General features: G+C 44.3%; 1 protein-coding gene across 1 annotated transcript in view; it reads right to left on the reverse strand.

Annotated features, from left to right (window-relative positions):
• Positions 1 to 16,068, reverse strand: part of CCDC85C (coiled-coil domain containing 85C) — a 110,002-nt gene that overhangs the window by 19,454 nt on the left and 74,480 nt on the right. Inside the window, exon 3 of the mRNA XM_069018233.1 lies at positions 7,075 to 7,179. Coding sequence (XP_068874334.1) covers positions 7,075 to 7,179 — 105 coding nt within the window. The remainder of the gene's footprint in view (positions 1 to 7,074; positions 7,180 to 16,068) is intronic.

Raw genomic sequence — 16,068 nt, forward strand, 5'->3', positions numbered from 1 at the left:
CCTGGCCACTGACAGGGAGTGAGTGCAGAGCCATCAGGACTCTGTATTAGCATCTTCCTTATCAAATCAAGGGACTTTATTGCAGATGATAATCTCCTTTGGCATTACTTAATTTGCTGCCTTTAATCATAGAGAGCAGCTGGTCATGTAAACATTCAAATCCATGAATTAACTGCTGACTCCACACAGGAGCCTGTCTGTGTGTCTCAGCCACCTCCTCCTGCATCTTCATGATGTTCCCAGCATGCATGGATGTCTACTTAAGTAATAAAAAGGACTTACATGGCACTTTATGATTAATAAAGAAACAATTTAACTGTTTCATTGCTTTCTCAGCAAACATCACAGACATCCAACAAAAGAACGGCTTCTCTCCCCGGCAGGCATGACACAGCACTGGCTGTACGGGTTGTGCTGGGGCACCAAAGGGAAGGGAAGATTTCAGGGACTGCCCCGAACAGAAAAACAAAGTCAGGACATTGTTTGCAACTGGATGTCATTACAAACAGGAAGGGTGTCTTTTCTCAGAACTGAGCTGATCGCAGCTCCAGACTCGGGAGACTCCTTGGAGCATGCAGAGCCGGTGAGTCAGCCTCCTCCGGCAGCGGTGGGGGAGAGGGGAGTGATCACTCTACGGGCTGGTTACAGCACTGGGCAGCTGGGACGGCTGCACCCTGGTAAAAAACACCAGCGACAGCTTCAGCTGCCCCCTCGGACTGTGAAAGCCTTACCAACATGACATATGCGGAGTTTCAGCCCATAACCACCTGACACAAGCAAACAGAACAAGTCTGTCCGGACAGAGCAAGTCCACGCTGTACCAGCAGACAAGTGCACTAACTCTGACTGACTCACAGGGGCACTGTCAGCGTAAGGATTTTGAGAGGTGTTACTACTTTTGATAAAGGAACATCAAGCACATTTGTGTTCAGAAGGAAACGGTGGGCATTTTTAAGACTTTCATGATTTTGAAGCAAATCTGATTTGGGGATGATGCAGGTGAAAGCCTCTGTGTGGGTAGATGATGCATGCAGGTGTGGAGGATACCTGTGCACATCTGTATGGCCCCTCAGGTCTCCATTTCAGCCTGGCTGCCCCTCCAGTCCTGAGACAGAGCAAGGCTCTGTTGTGCCTCTGCCTCTCCCCCAACCCATTGCCAGCCTGACGCAAAGGTACATGAAAAATGAGCATGAGAACCTACAGAGATCCTCAAAGGAGAGGAATTTTTCTTGCCTCCTGTGGTTACCTGTAAGGACGGATTATAGGCACGGCCTGTCAGTGCCTCTTTTGCTCATCAAATCCCCAAACTTAGTCATTGCCAAACTTTGTGCTGGTTGGCTGCCATGGGGAAAAAAGCCACCCACTGCTCAGAGCCTCTGCAATAGCAGCAGATGAAGGGCAGCTGCCTTCAAAAATGGATTGGTTTGTTCTCAGCTGCTGGTAACACATCCTGAAGCTTCATCATAGCACTCTCAGGGCCATAAATCCCAACAAACCTTTCATTTTACTTTCTCTTCCACAGCTACTGTAGCTGCAGCAGCAGATCAGCTGCCTTGAACTTCTCTTTTTGTCTGCTCAATAACATCCTGGTGGTATCGGTGAAGCCAGTGGGAAGAAGGTGCCTTCTGCCACGCTTCTCACGCTTCTCTCAATCATTGCTTCCCCCTGCCTAAAAAGGGACCATGGCCATCACTGATGTGGGAAGGTGAGAAACCAGCCTAGAGTCATCCTCTGACAAACACCAGCTGCACTCAGCTCACCTGACAGCTACGGGGGATGGGGTGCAGGGATAGGAGAAGGCAGGGGACCATCAGGGCACTGCACAGGATGGCCTTCTGGAGCAACACAAGGGGCTGAAGGCATTTTGAGAGGCCATGAGATGCCGAAAATGCATCTGGGCACTGGCACCAGGCAGCCAGGGATCCCGCTGCCCAGGGACTTCATGCAGCACTATGAGGGGCTGGGGGCTCCTTGCTGGCAGTGGAGGGGTTGTTGTGCTGGGACACCTTGGGGCCCTGCTAAGGTCCCCAGTGCACCAGGTGAGTCTGCAGGGACATCAGTGCCCCTGACTCCTTTAGGTGCAGAGGAGACAGGGGAACATCTTCAGGACACCACAATGAGAACAGTGTGGTGATCTTTTGCCATTTCAAGCTTAATTTTAAAAATCAGGTTGGCTTTAAGAGGTTGATCCAGTTCTTCTCCCTGAGAGGAATAGATTTCCTCCAATGCAGGCTGAGGAGGGACCACAAGAGGGACTGCAAGACTTGCTCTGGGTTCCCCACTGAGACCCAAGACCAGGCTTGGGCCACAGCTACATGTCCTTGCCTATACCAGGTTGGTTCAGGGGCCAGCTTGGTCCTTCCCCTGCAGGGAGCTGAGGGAGAGATATCGAGTTACCTTCTCGCTTTTCTTCTGCCTTAGCCCTTGTACAGATCAGGATGGAGACCACAGTCTTTCTGGCCAAAAGGCAGAGACAGGACTGTCACTGGGGCTGGGGTTTAGCTACTATGGCCTGTCACATCACCTCTCCTCACCACTGTGCTCACAGGCTCAGCAGATAGCCAGCGCTTCAGCCAAGGACTCATCATCCCTTCCCACTCCATCTAATGGCTTCTCTTTACACCTACAGACCACAAACATTTGGGCTTGTTTTTGTAATAGCACGTGTGCCATATGGCAAAATGAAATACACCTCCCCCAAGTATCTCTGCAAGGCAGAGGTACAAAACGTGACTCATTGTGACAGTATGGTGGGATTCGAGGGGAGGGGCTGGTGCTGTAGCCAGAGGTATCTCCCAGGCTTTGCATCCTGCAAGAAGTGGACACTGGAGAAAAATACAATCAGAGACAGTGTCAGGAAGACAGAGACTCAGCAGCTCTCTAAGTTCAGTGCTCTCCACTGCGTAACCACACTACTACTTCTTTGCATTTTCCTATGGACCTTGGTGGTTTTGGAATAGATTTAGAGGTGAAAAAGAAATTGTGTCTCCCCAGCCTGGTCTGTAGTCTATACAGACTCCTGAGAGAAGCAGTTTTGAACACTCTAACAGAAGTATCACTTTTATCTGGAGATACTTACTGTAGTCCTCAGGAGAATACATAAAAGCTGGGTATTGGCACCATCAGCATTGTCTTCTCAAAAAGAGAGAGCTTGTCTCAGCTCTCACAGAGTGTATCTGCAGGTACTTTCCCTAGGGATTCCCAGTTCCAGATCCTGGATGAGCACAGGTCCCTTTCTCCAGTCACCACCCGTGGCACCAGCAGACACATCCTCCTGCACCCAGATGGGGAACCTCTAGGAGCTCCTGCTCCTCAGCAAGGGAATGCTACAAACTCAGTACAGAACCTTAAGGAAGGGGAAGGTGATGATTATTTTAACATGTCACTCACACCCATGCACCTACAAACACACACTGACATGTTCACCAAAAGGTGGTCAGGGTTACCGTGTGTGGCACAGAGGGCAAGGGACACCCACTAGCAAGTCCTAATGACAGTCCTGGCATCCCTCCTCATTGACAGCAAAGAACTGGGTTCTGGGACACATTTTTCACATGCCTTAGGAGCCAGTAGTTATTACAGGCTGATCTTTATCTCAGCATCTTGCTTACTCACCCTCCAAAAACCCCTAGGAAAGCTGCTGCCTTGTTGCCTCCTTTACATCATTTTGGTCACCTTATCTAATCCTTCCTCTTGGAACTACAGGAAGAAAAATCATGGTGTGACATTGCTCCCGTTATCAGGGAACAAGTCCTCTGCTGATGAGCCATCTGTGCTGTGGCCTTATCACAGCACAGACCTCCCAGTCCTGACGCAAACCACACATCCTGTGGTGTTTATCCATTTGTTTGCTGCCAGTCACGTCTTTGGCCATCAGCACAGGCCAAAGCACCCCTTCCTCTAGAATTCTTGCTGGTGTTTTCACACACACTTTTCACCCACACTCCATCCACACTAGCCTTAGTATTTCCATTACAAATCTCTGAAGTTACTCCCACCAAAGGCAGGATTCCCATTATAAATCACATGAACACTGCTCACAGATTTTAAGTCTAGGCCAGCCAGACTAGCTGTGACAGCTAGTAACAAGCTGGTTTGTGTTCTTAAACACTGTGGATAAATGGTTCCTGCAGGCAGCTGGTTTATGAGCTTCTCGAGGTGATGGCACCTTCAGCCATAGGAACATAAGCAGCCCTCAGGTCACCTACTCATGCCTGGGCACTGAGATGGGCCTGTGGCACAGCCACAGGGCAGCGGGCAGGTACAGGTCTGCAGGGAACATGTGTACACGTGGCAGCCAGAGCACCCATGAAGAGGCCAAAGAAAAGAGAGAGGTGAAAGCTCTGGGCCGTGCCTCAGCCCCCACATTCATCCTCAGCTGTGCTGCAGGGGTCTTGGATGTCCACCTGGATGTGGGGGGAGTGAGCAAGCAGCTGTGTGGGGTTTAGTTGCCAGCTGTAGTTAAACCATGATGCCCAGATGCCAGGCAGGCCACAGAGTCCTCAGCAGTGCACAGCTTACAGCTACCTCAAAAACAGCTCTCGTGCCTGGGACATCAACTTACATGAGACTGAGCAATGGGAATTTACATGAGGCTGTTGGCAATGGGAAAAATGAAGCCAGCCTATCCAGCTTAGTCTCATCCCAGGGAAATGGCAGATCCCATCAGGAGCTTGTTGCTGCCTCCTCTCATGCGGAGGATGCAGAGGAAATCACCCTCACCTCCCAAAGGACACAGGGAGCCTCTGGTACACCATGAAACGACTCTGGGTGGCAGTTCCCAGAGCTGAGGAGATTCACCTGCTCTCAGTTCAAGCTAACATACATATCACACCTTCCCTTGCAAAGGCCAGTGTCTTGTAGGCCAGACTGAGCCACAGGACCGCTGGATATTTGGTAACCAATGCAGACTACAGAGCAAATCTGTAATTCCCCATGTGCATGATGCACAATGCACAGACTGCAACTGTGAGTGTCCTTTGCTTCTGCAGCTTGAGTGTGCACTTGTGTTCCTGATCCAGAGCCCATTAGAAACACCCAGCTGTGTCATTAACTGGGGTACCTCAGGGCCCTGGAGAGCTGGAGTGATGCCTGCTTGTAACCTGTGTGACAGTGAGGGATGTGCTGAGGGACTTCCCCAAAGAGTTGCACGGGCAGTGCTGATGATGAAACCCTGAACGGATGTGACAGCTTTAAAGCTGACACCAATTGTCCATCACTCACCCACATGAAGGTTGTGCCAGCACAAAGAGAAATGATTTCTCACAAACTCATGCCTGCTGTCTATAAAAAAAAGCCACAGAGAAACTCAGGTACATCTAAATGTCCACTCCTGGGCATGCTCAAGACATTCAAAGACATTTGCATGAATTTGTGATCATTATCCTTTGTCACAAAAACAGTGTATCATGTCAAGCCACAAACCAAAGGGATTTGGCAGGAGTAAGTAAATAAATGGCTATGTAAGTATCTGAGATGACGTGGATTTGGATCCAAAGCTGTTTTTGTTTTTTCTCTATCAACTTCCTGCAAAGAAGGCAGAACACAGCTAGGGTGACAGATGAAAATGAATGTCACACAGCACCCAGGCCTCTCCATAAATGCCAGGTGCCATCTCTTCCTTTAGGAAGGAGAGAAAATAGGGACAAGTGGGCAGGAAGGGCTCCAGCAGGCAGGACCATCTGCCGCCAGCCCTCACACAGCCCCAGTGAGCTGTGAGGGTCAATGCTCAAGCACAAAACTCTCCTGCCAGCTCCCATCCCAGCACAGCTCCTCTGCAGAGAGCTGCTGGATGTATCCCAGCCTGACTGACAAGATAAATGTAAAATCATGAATAGCAGCACTCCTTGGGGTAACCAGCACAGACTGAGTGAGCATCACCCACCTGGAACAAAGCTGGGGATCAAAAGCCTAAGCACCAAGGAAACAAAGTAAAATCTCCAAAACGGTAAGGCTGGCATAGCCAGACAAACATTTCCATGTTCAAGTCTCTCTGCACTCCCTATAAAGTCTCCTGTCTTTATACGTGGGGGCACAAAGCTATAAAAGTGAATATTCACTTGGACACTTTTATCCCCCTTTTTTTTTGCTTGAAGCATCTCCGTCCATCCTGACATTCAGCAGGGACAGAAAGGGAATCTGCTTCCATACCTGGAGTTTATTTATACAAACTTTATTAAATTGTTATTAAAGTATTATTGTGCTCTTCTTTACAACTGTAAGAGATACACTAAATCTACAGAATGACTTTTTCCCAGTCAAGCAGCCAACGTATGACTGGTCCTACAGGACCTGCAGCTCTGCTGACCAGTGTCCCAGACATGGAGCAGGGAGGTTCTCCAGCTGTGCTGCCATCAGGATTTTGCTCACATTCATAGCACTCACAGCCCACTCCTAGCAGGACTTTCTGACTGCTTCTAGACTCTTCCTGTAATCTGGAAAACAATATCACCAAGCAAACGTAGAGGCCCAAGCACTGAGGGAAACATCTGAAAGGCAATCACGCGGCAGGGCTCAGGATCCTCAGCCATGCCTGGCACATGGGTGCAAGAGGAGCCCTGGCACAGCAGCACGTATCCATCCTTTGGAAGAGGCTTTAGTCAAGATTGTTCTGTTGTTTGAGAAGCAATGCAGGCAAATCTTAGGAAACACAAACCTCATTTGTGATACAGAAAAACCTTACTCACTAAACAACCCTATCCATGCACTGCCAGACACCTGGCAAGCTTCATCCACAACCAGCTTTTTTACTGCAGGCACAGGGCATTTACCAAGAAGAAGCTGCAGGTGTAACAAGACTCACCCTAGCTTTAAAAGATACACAACAGTGACTGTCAGTTGACTGAAAACCCATGCTGGGAAGCTGATGAACTAAATTCAGGTAAAGATCAATGTTCCAGGGGCTCCCCATCCTCTCAACAGCTGCAGGTTTTAGCTGCATGTTTCCAACACCAGTTTCAGGGTAAACACTCACTTGGGAGAGCTCCCCTGTAATCTTCACCTGCCCCCTCCAGCCATGCCCACTTTTAGGGGAACCCATGGCTCTGTCTGTACAGGTAAGGAAACGTCTCTTACGTTTTGCAGGGCATCTTGGTACTGTGGCAGTGACGAGAGCTGTGACTCAGAGTGGTACGGGGACAATCCTTTCCTCAGAGTCCTCAGGTCCCCCGTGCTGGACTGCTGCAAAACAGAAACAGTCCATATTAATGAAGAGAAAGAAAGCTGTGCCCCTGCTGCTGTCCTGGCTTTTCCCATGACCACATCTGTCCCCTGACCTGTTCTCATTACTTTTCCCTGCACCAACAGTGACAGTGAACATTGTAATAAAATATTTTTTCCATGTCCAGTCCTAGAGAAAACATCTGCAAGCAGTTGGAGGTGAACTGTTCAAGGTCTGCTACATAAAGTGATAGACCAGGAAGGCATTTTTGTTTTACTTAAGTTCCTACATGCTCAGTAAAAACATTTTATAAGATGCACATAAAAAAATATTTTTAAGACTTCAGATTAAATCAAAATTAGCAAAAAAAAACACAAATCCAAAGCAAACAAACAAAACAAACAAACAAACAAAAAACCACTAAAAAAACCCACACCAGGAGACATTTTCTAGATTAAGGGTCTGTAAACAGTGCTACTATGATTCACCTAAGCTTGCAAAATGTGTGTTGACAGGAACAGTTTCTTATTTGGTTACAAATTTGCTTGCACCCACAGGTCTTAAACATAGTCAAATAAACGAAGGTAGTCTATATGACCCTAAAAACCAGATAAATGCAACCAATAGTCTGCACTCAAAGGGAGAAGCAGCACTGCGTGTTAGGAGTACAGAATAATCTCCCTGGGACAAAGTTTCTGCCATGTGTTATTAGCTCTCTGTGATCTTGAAATGCAAAGAATGAGAAGTGTTTCTCATTTATAAAAGTACACCCACAAAAAGCCAATACACAAGCAGCCAAAATCAAAGGCCTGGGAGAAGATTCTATCTTTATCACCAATAAATGTCCTCATTAACTTTTCATATTTTTAAGAGTATCAAGCAGTGCACTGTCCTCTATTTTAAAGCTAAAAAATCATGACCTTTCAGATTTTTATGCTCCATTATGACTTTCGACTTGCATTTGCTACAGAAATGATGTTTTCTACTTCAAAAGAACCAAAGAAAAGTCATTGGAGCGATAAAATTTAACAGGAAATCTCATAAATTGGCTCAATTGTATATAAAACCCCACAGTAACCCAAAGGCCTGAACATAACAGAGACTTTGGGTACTGTTGCCGTGCACAGATCTCTGGAAATATTGGAAGTTCATTTTGATCTCCTCAAAGAGAAGAATTGGTGCACTCTAAGTGGATACATCATTTTCTATCAGTCAAAAACATTTTCTTGTAGCTACATGGCCTGTTTTAGTTGACATTCAGCTTTGGTTTTATTTCAAAATGTTGTTTTCTTAGGTTAAAATTTCTATAGTGACCCAGTGCTTTAACAACCATTCTGGAGCCCTCACCCTATCAGCTTTCATTTTATAAGCTATGAAGAGAAGGGCAGTTCAGAAGAAAGCCATCATGAGAAATGGATGCTAGTCCTGTATGACCCAATCTGCTGGGAACTGTTGTGTCTCACATGGATCCAAGTGACACAGAATGAGTTCAGCATATCAGATGTCTGGGATTCCCCTGAATTTACAAAGCGAGAAGATGTGGCCTATATTTCTTTCTCATTTCACAACACAGAGTCAGAGAGAGAGAGAGATCTGAAGGAGATAACTCCTTCTGAAGCTGAAAAGTGACTGCTGAAAAACTGAGTTCCCACCACTATTCCTGGGAGGTATATAATTTCAAAGAAAGGTTAGCAGGTCACAAAGGAAGATGATGAGAGGATTCTTAGCTTACTGGCAGTGTCCCAGGCATGTGATGTCTCTTGGTGGTTATCCTGAAAGGATTTCACCTTGGCTGGTTATGCGTCCACCGCCCTGCTGTGTGCAACCTCTTCTCCACTCTTGTGTGTGCGTGGGGACACGGCAACCTCCTGGAGGGGTCCTGACACTCTGCCACTCACTCCTTTAGGCTGTCAGCTCAGGAGCTCAGGCACTCTTCCCTGACATCCCTGATGAGGGGCACTTGCATGGCCAAGGGAAAGGCAGAATAAAACAGCAGAGCCAAAATGTGAGGTTATATCTTTGTGCTGGAGACCTCAGAGGTTGCAGATCTCCTTGAAGTCTCTGCTCCAGAAGCGTGTTTGTTGCCTCAGCAGTTTAGAGGCCATGGATTACTCAGACTTTTGCAAACCACACTGAGACCTGCAAGATGCCACATGACTGTGGGACACCAGAAGTCTAGAAACACACCTGAGAAAGAGAGATTTGGTGAACATCTGTTTGCATCCCAGAAACTTGCTCTCTTGCCCCCAAATCTGAATGGGTTGGTCTACATAGGATTCCCCATGTGTTTCATTACATTACAGCTTGTCCTCACAGAAAGTCAAAATGCTTTCCCACCTAAGGAAGGGAGACAACCAAACCCAAGTCCAGACAACACCCAGTATCACACTGCTGTCGCTAAAAATACACTAGTTTAAATTGATTTAATTAACTGCCCTGTGCTCCTGCCTGGAGCAAAAGTCTGCATTAATTTCAATTTGGCTTAAATTGGTTGAAATTGTGTTGGTAAATACACAGATACAGTCAAAACTCTGCTCTAACAAGTGTTTATAATGGATTAGTTCTCTTGCTTTTTTAAAGCAAATCCCATTTAAGACTGCACTAGTGTGTGACAAAACTATTGTTAGATTGTTTCAGTGACTGCTGATTATGAATCTGACCTAATGCATTCAATTTGATGGAAAGATTCCCACTGAGTTCAATCAACATCAAAACAAGCTCTTAATTAAAAACCAGAAAGGAAAAAGAGAGAAAAAATAGGACAAGAAAAAGAAGACATCTAAGAAATAAAAATGCTGAGCAGAGATCTATCCAGAGGAGAAACGAGGTGTTTGGAGCAGAGAGTGGGTTTGCTAGGGCAAAAAGAGTCTTCACCTGCCATTATTTATATTCATCCTTGTCAGGAATGGGCAGAGTAAACTTCTTCCTCCCACTGCCTGTCATAAAGCCAGCCCCTTTCATGAGCACTCCACTCAATGCAATTTTCCTTCTATATTTTCTAGAAGTTATTTGGAAATGTATCTTACTCTAATAGCTTGGGGTTTTTTTACAACAGGCTACCAATCACATCTCTGCACTATTTATCTTCCTTGCACTAAAAGCAAATGTGTATTTTTTCACCATAGAAAGAAAACTGCTTTTCCTTCTCTTTTAAAATTGAAATGGTGTAGTGACACATATTCAACAGACCTCCCTAAACATTTGCACATTCCTTGGGCTTTGCTATCAGTGTTAGAGCTAACCAGGGAAAAAAAGTGAATCCCTCATTAAAAAGCAATATAACTAATGATGCATCAGAATGAGTAGCCATTACTCCACTTAAACCTAAATTAAAAATCCTGATATTTGCATTGTCAATTCACTCACAAAATGAAATCTCTTATTACCTTACCCAATTTTCATTACTGAGATGTAAGTGGATCCCAAATTGCTTTTCTAGTCAGAAAGATATTTTAAAAGTAGAATCCCTGATCATCTCTGTTCATCATCATTGCTGGAGATTATCTCAACTAATGGGCAACATAGCTATAATAAATTATCCTTCAGGTAAAATCACTTTACATTTCTGGAGTTTCAAGGAATTTATCAGCAAAATCACTTTCATCTGAACTAAAACTCTGTGGGAGCATGCAGTCTCAATTGAACTTTTATTGGAGATGTTTCCTAAGCTGAGGAGTAGAGACAGAAGGAGGGACACATCAAAGGAGACCAAGTGAGACCTCAGGAAACTCACACACTTGTCCCCAGCAAACACCAACAACTGGCCATTGACTACTCCACAGTGGCTCTTGCTCTCTTACTATAAATGTTTTTCAAACCCTAGTTTTATCCATAGTTACAAACAAAACAAAAAAAAAGCCTGTCCTGACCTTCACAGCAGTGGAGAAGCGCAAGACCTGCCCTCAGTCTAACTCAGCACTTCTCACATGACATTGCCTCCCCTTCCCAGCTCATGAGCATGGGGACAAGCCTGCAGAGCCAACACCTTTGCCCACAGCACAAACCTGTGCCACACACTGCCACACTGCCACCCCACAGTGGTCATTCCCACACAACCACTCTTCAATACTCGGAAATAACAACATAACATCTACTGGTACATTTTTCAGCTAGGCAGAACTCAAGAGTGACCCCAGAAGGTACAGTTCTTGGACCAAAGCCCAAGACCTTTGTCAGCCTGTTATGAAGCAAATGGGCACAGGCATACCCCTCCCACCAGGGAGGGGAGTTTGGTCTACTCCTACCAATGAGAAAAGAATAGGGCCAGCAAATCAAGTTTTTTAGTAAAAATAGACTGCAAACCCGACTTTTTTTCTGTGTAGAAAACAGAAGCAATTTGATTACAGAAGCAATTTGATGGGTGGAAAGTGGTATTTTCTGTAACAAATAATGTATAATTTTAAACGCTTGAGATAGAAACTAAAGTCTTGGTGCTTACCAAAGACTAAAATTACATTAAAAAAAAAAACAAAACCCATAACAAAACAATGAAAAAACAGCAAACACTTGCTCCTATCAAAGCTTTCTATCCTGCTAGCAAAGAGAAGAAATGGTGGCCTCTGACTTTTTGACCCTCTGTGCTGAGTGATTCAATTGAAAAATAACACAAATAACACAAGAAGATGGATGGTGTTTGTGGTATTTTAAGGTCAAAGTACTACAAAGAAACATTTATTTTCCTCTCCGTTTCTATCCAGTAAAGTCAGATCAGTGCTGTGGCCATGTTGGACCAACTGTGAAGATAAAGTGTTGAAAACTTAGAGACAAGTTAGACAAATTATCTTTTCTGTTACCCTTCAGTGGCACTTCTGCTAGAAGGGAGAAAAAAGGAGACAAATATTTAATTTTGAAACACTTTGATGCAACAAAATGGACTGTTCTTAACATAAATTAAATACAGAAAGACAGAAATTTACTTGTCAGAAAGTTCTCAGCATTTATGAAAGAGATTAGCAAAAAACGATTTCAATTAGAATTATGTGCTGAAGTGACCGAGGAAAATTAAAAAGCAGCACTGTCAGCTCCCAGTAATTCATGAATTAGCATTCAAAACAGGGTTGTTACATAAGTAGCCTTTAATTGAAAACACTTTTTTCTCCTTTCGCATAAGTTGTAACAGATGAAGGCTGAAAAGAGGTTAAAAAAAGTATTTTATCATAAATGATCAGTTTGACCCTGTGCCCTGTGGAAATATTAAAGCCTTCACAAAGGGCCACAGCTTCCCTTCTCACCATGGGCTGTGGGGTCATTTGGGAGCAATTTGGGTGTCTAAACATGGGCATCCTGTGCCTGGGCATATCCAAGGCACCTGTGGAGCCTTGGTAGATGGGATAAAGAGCTGCTCCAGACCCGCATCCTTCTGCTGCACAGCAGGAGCAAGGAGGCACAGGCCTGGAGTCACCTGAGGACTACAGCTCAGCACCTGAGGTGCTGCTCTCTTCACCCCTTTGTAACTCATTTCTAACCTCCTGCATGGTGAAAGCTTTCTCTCCTGGTCCACAAGTCGTTTTAAAAAACACACAACAAAGCACCAGTTTGAAGGTGAGGAGTCCTACAAAGCCCCTTTTTGTTTACTTCTGGGGAGTACCTTTATAAAGGGAGGGCAGAATGTGACCAGAACACAGAGAATCAAATGTACATGAGTCACTGACAGCAGACTTCCCAAAGGGCTGTCATTTCTGAGGATTTATAATAATCACCTTCTTTTTCCTACAACGCAGACCCACTTGCACTAAGCTCGAGAGACAGCAGATTACCCAGCGCACCACTTAAATGTATTAATATTGTATCTGCTTTCAACATAACTTTAGAAGAAATTATATAACAGCATGAAATGCAACTAGATGGAAAGGAATACTGCAAGGAACTCGAGGTTGACAAGAGAACATACCCTTATTGATACCAGTTCAAAAGGTTTTCTTTGGACAAATTATTATGCCACACCATCACCCAGCCTGCTGACAGACAAGAAATTTCCATTTTTTAGTGGCTACCTCTCCTTTTACAAAGCACAGGACTTCCTTCAGCCATCATTTAAACATCAGAATAAACCTGGTCCTTAGCAATAGGGCAAGGGCATCACAGCCTGACGATATAAGATCATAAGGATTTGGGTTTATGATTTGGGTAATTCTCTATATGGAGAAAAAAAAAAGTGCACATTTAAAAAAAAAAAATCATTCTTACTTCAGATTATAGTTTCATCCCATAAATCTTGGACGTTAGATGGAAAACTCTGTTGAGACCTTGGCTTTTTGATTATACCCATTTGTGAAGAGGAAAAATAAAAACACAGAAGGTTTTATTTCAGCCCACTCTGTCTGGCTGCCTTCATCTTTATGGACTCTTGCACTGCCCATTACCTGGATTACTTGCCTGTCGCTGTAATATAAATTCGTAAACCTACCAGCAACAATCCTCTAAACCATAATTGTTCCAGTAATTGAAACTGCCTCAATTTTGACACTCAACAATCCATTGTTCGCAACTGAGTAATTAAATGAAAGGTTTAGATCAAAATCTTTTCCTGTTATTCTGCAGCAATTTAGCTGAAAGTGCCCACTTCTCTTCATATAGGCAAATGGCATTGATTTGAACTTGGCCAAAACACAGATATTACTAACCAACGTCTTTTGCACAAGTACAGGAGGGAAATGAAAATAAATTAGTGGCATATTTAATACATTCAGATTATTAAAAAATGGAAATCACCAACATTAGCAAGTGAAAGAATAAGCAATCAGAGCCCTAAACAACCAGCAGCAGTATTAAGAGGCAACCCCAGATCCAAGAAGCTGCCATGGATGCATTAGCTCTCTCTACCTTACTGAAATTTCGTGGCAGGCTGTTGCAGTCAACCAGCTAAAAGGGAACAGAAGAACCTTACACATGTGGAAACTTAACAGAAAAAAAGTTATTTTATCATCTTGAAAAAAACTTGTATCTTTACCACAGATGACCAAATGGTCTTATATGCAGCATTTGATAAGAAAATATTATTATTTGAACTTCAACCCCTTTTCCTATATTCATGAATGAAATCTTGCAGAACCCATTATTATCTGCACAAACATTAACATCTTACTATCCAGATTCAGAGCATGGTATCCTCCCCCAAACAGCTGATAAAGCCTGATCACCTTCACAGCCACAGGCATTTTACCACACCTGCAGAGGTCAATGGCACTATCAGAGCACACAGCTCTGTAAGAACAACCCAGCCCAAGTTAGCCTTAGGTATCACAGCAGAGCAGTGATATTTTGCTGAGCTAAAGCAAAGCAGAAACACATCTCAAATAACGTGCAGGAGGTGGTGCAAAGCACCTGCCCTGCACAGCTCTCACATGGGCATCAGGGCAATGGCCCCTGTTTCTCATGACCTCGGCACCACAAGTGAGTGGCCCTGTCAGGCAGCCTTGTGCCCCAGAGAACATCCCCTACGACATGACCTTGCACAAACATTTCCCCCTTATCTCATTAATCCATGTTTTAGTGTCTCATGCACCAGGAATCTGAGGGATGGGCAATTTCACTGTGTGAAGCTAGCAAATAATTGAATTAAGGTTCAGTAATTGCAGTTATCATTACAAGACATATTAAAGCAAAAATAAGTTCAGCAAAGCACATATCTGACTTTAAGTATATGTGAAGAGTCCCATTAGTTTCAACAGCATTTATCAGGCAAGTTGGAAATTACACATATGAGAGTGCAATAAAAAATCAATGTATTTGGTTTTGAAAGAACTCTGCAAATAAGGAAAAAAAAATTAAGGGATGAGATTAAAACTATTTAGCATCTTCCATGTCATGCAACAATATGAGCTTTTTGGAACAGGAGAGATTAAATTCCTTTATACTGGTTCATATCCCTGTTGTACATGCAGCACATCTGGAGATCGCTCCTGAATTGGTGACAAAGACTTTAGAGGATAATGGTCTGTCAAGATACTGACTCCCTCTTCAGTATTCAGCCAGGAGGTCACAAGCACAGCCTCAGCCAGTTCCATCAGTAAATCCATTTTTAGTGGTTCATGTGGAATTGGAAATGCATTTGGGCATGGTGCCATGGCTGGATCTCAGCCATTCACAAACGTAACACAGGGATGAGGATCCCCACTTCTGCCTTTGCTCTGACTTCCCCCTCACATCATGATCTGTGTTCATAGAAGCTGGAGGGGCAACCAGATTTCACCTGGTTGCATTGGTGACAGCTGGAATTCTCTGTTGTTGGGGGAGATAACAACTTTGGGAAAGGCAGGAGACAGTCAGTAGGAGGCTTAGCAGATTTGACCATGTAAAATCACTCTTGGAAAAAGACTTTTATTAGTATCTTAGTGAGGTACAAGGAATAAAAGCAGGGTAAGTTTCAAACCTCTCCATTCTCTGTAGCAACTGAGGTAGGGAACTTTAGTACACTGTTAATATTCAAGAATGTCTGTATTTTTGTCCTCTTGTTTTAGATCTGCAGAGAAAGATCAAGCCCATAACTCACAGGAGACTCAGATAATCAGCTCAAACCAAATTGCAGTATATAATTATAATCACACAACTGGCAGGCTTTGCTCAAGAGGAAATATGAGCTGGCACGGCTGAGAGATTGAAGTATCACAGCCTGTAACCCAAATAGAAATGCAGCTCAATAGTTAACAAAGCCAAATGGAGCTTTAGCCACTGGCCTTTGGTGTAGCCCAAGTCTGGTCTGTGGCTTGCATGCCATGAGTTTCAGAGTCACAGACTAATAGAGCCCATCGTGGCTCATTAGAACCAAAATCAGTGTCTTTACTGAGGGTGCCAGTGGAGAAGTTAAGGAATGCTGACCCAGTTTCCTCAGGCAAGTAGTTGTAGATATGGATGTAGTGTCAAGCACAGGTCTGGACCATCCCCTGGAGTCACGTTTCATTTTCTCCTGT

The sequence above is a fragment of the Aphelocoma coerulescens genome, chromosome 5 (genome assembly GCF_041296385.1).
Source record: "Aphelocoma coerulescens isolate FSJ_1873_10779 chromosome 5, UR_Acoe_1.0, whole genome shotgun sequence".
NCBI lineage: Eukaryota > Metazoa > Chordata > Aves > Passeriformes > Corvidae > Aphelocoma > Aphelocoma coerulescens.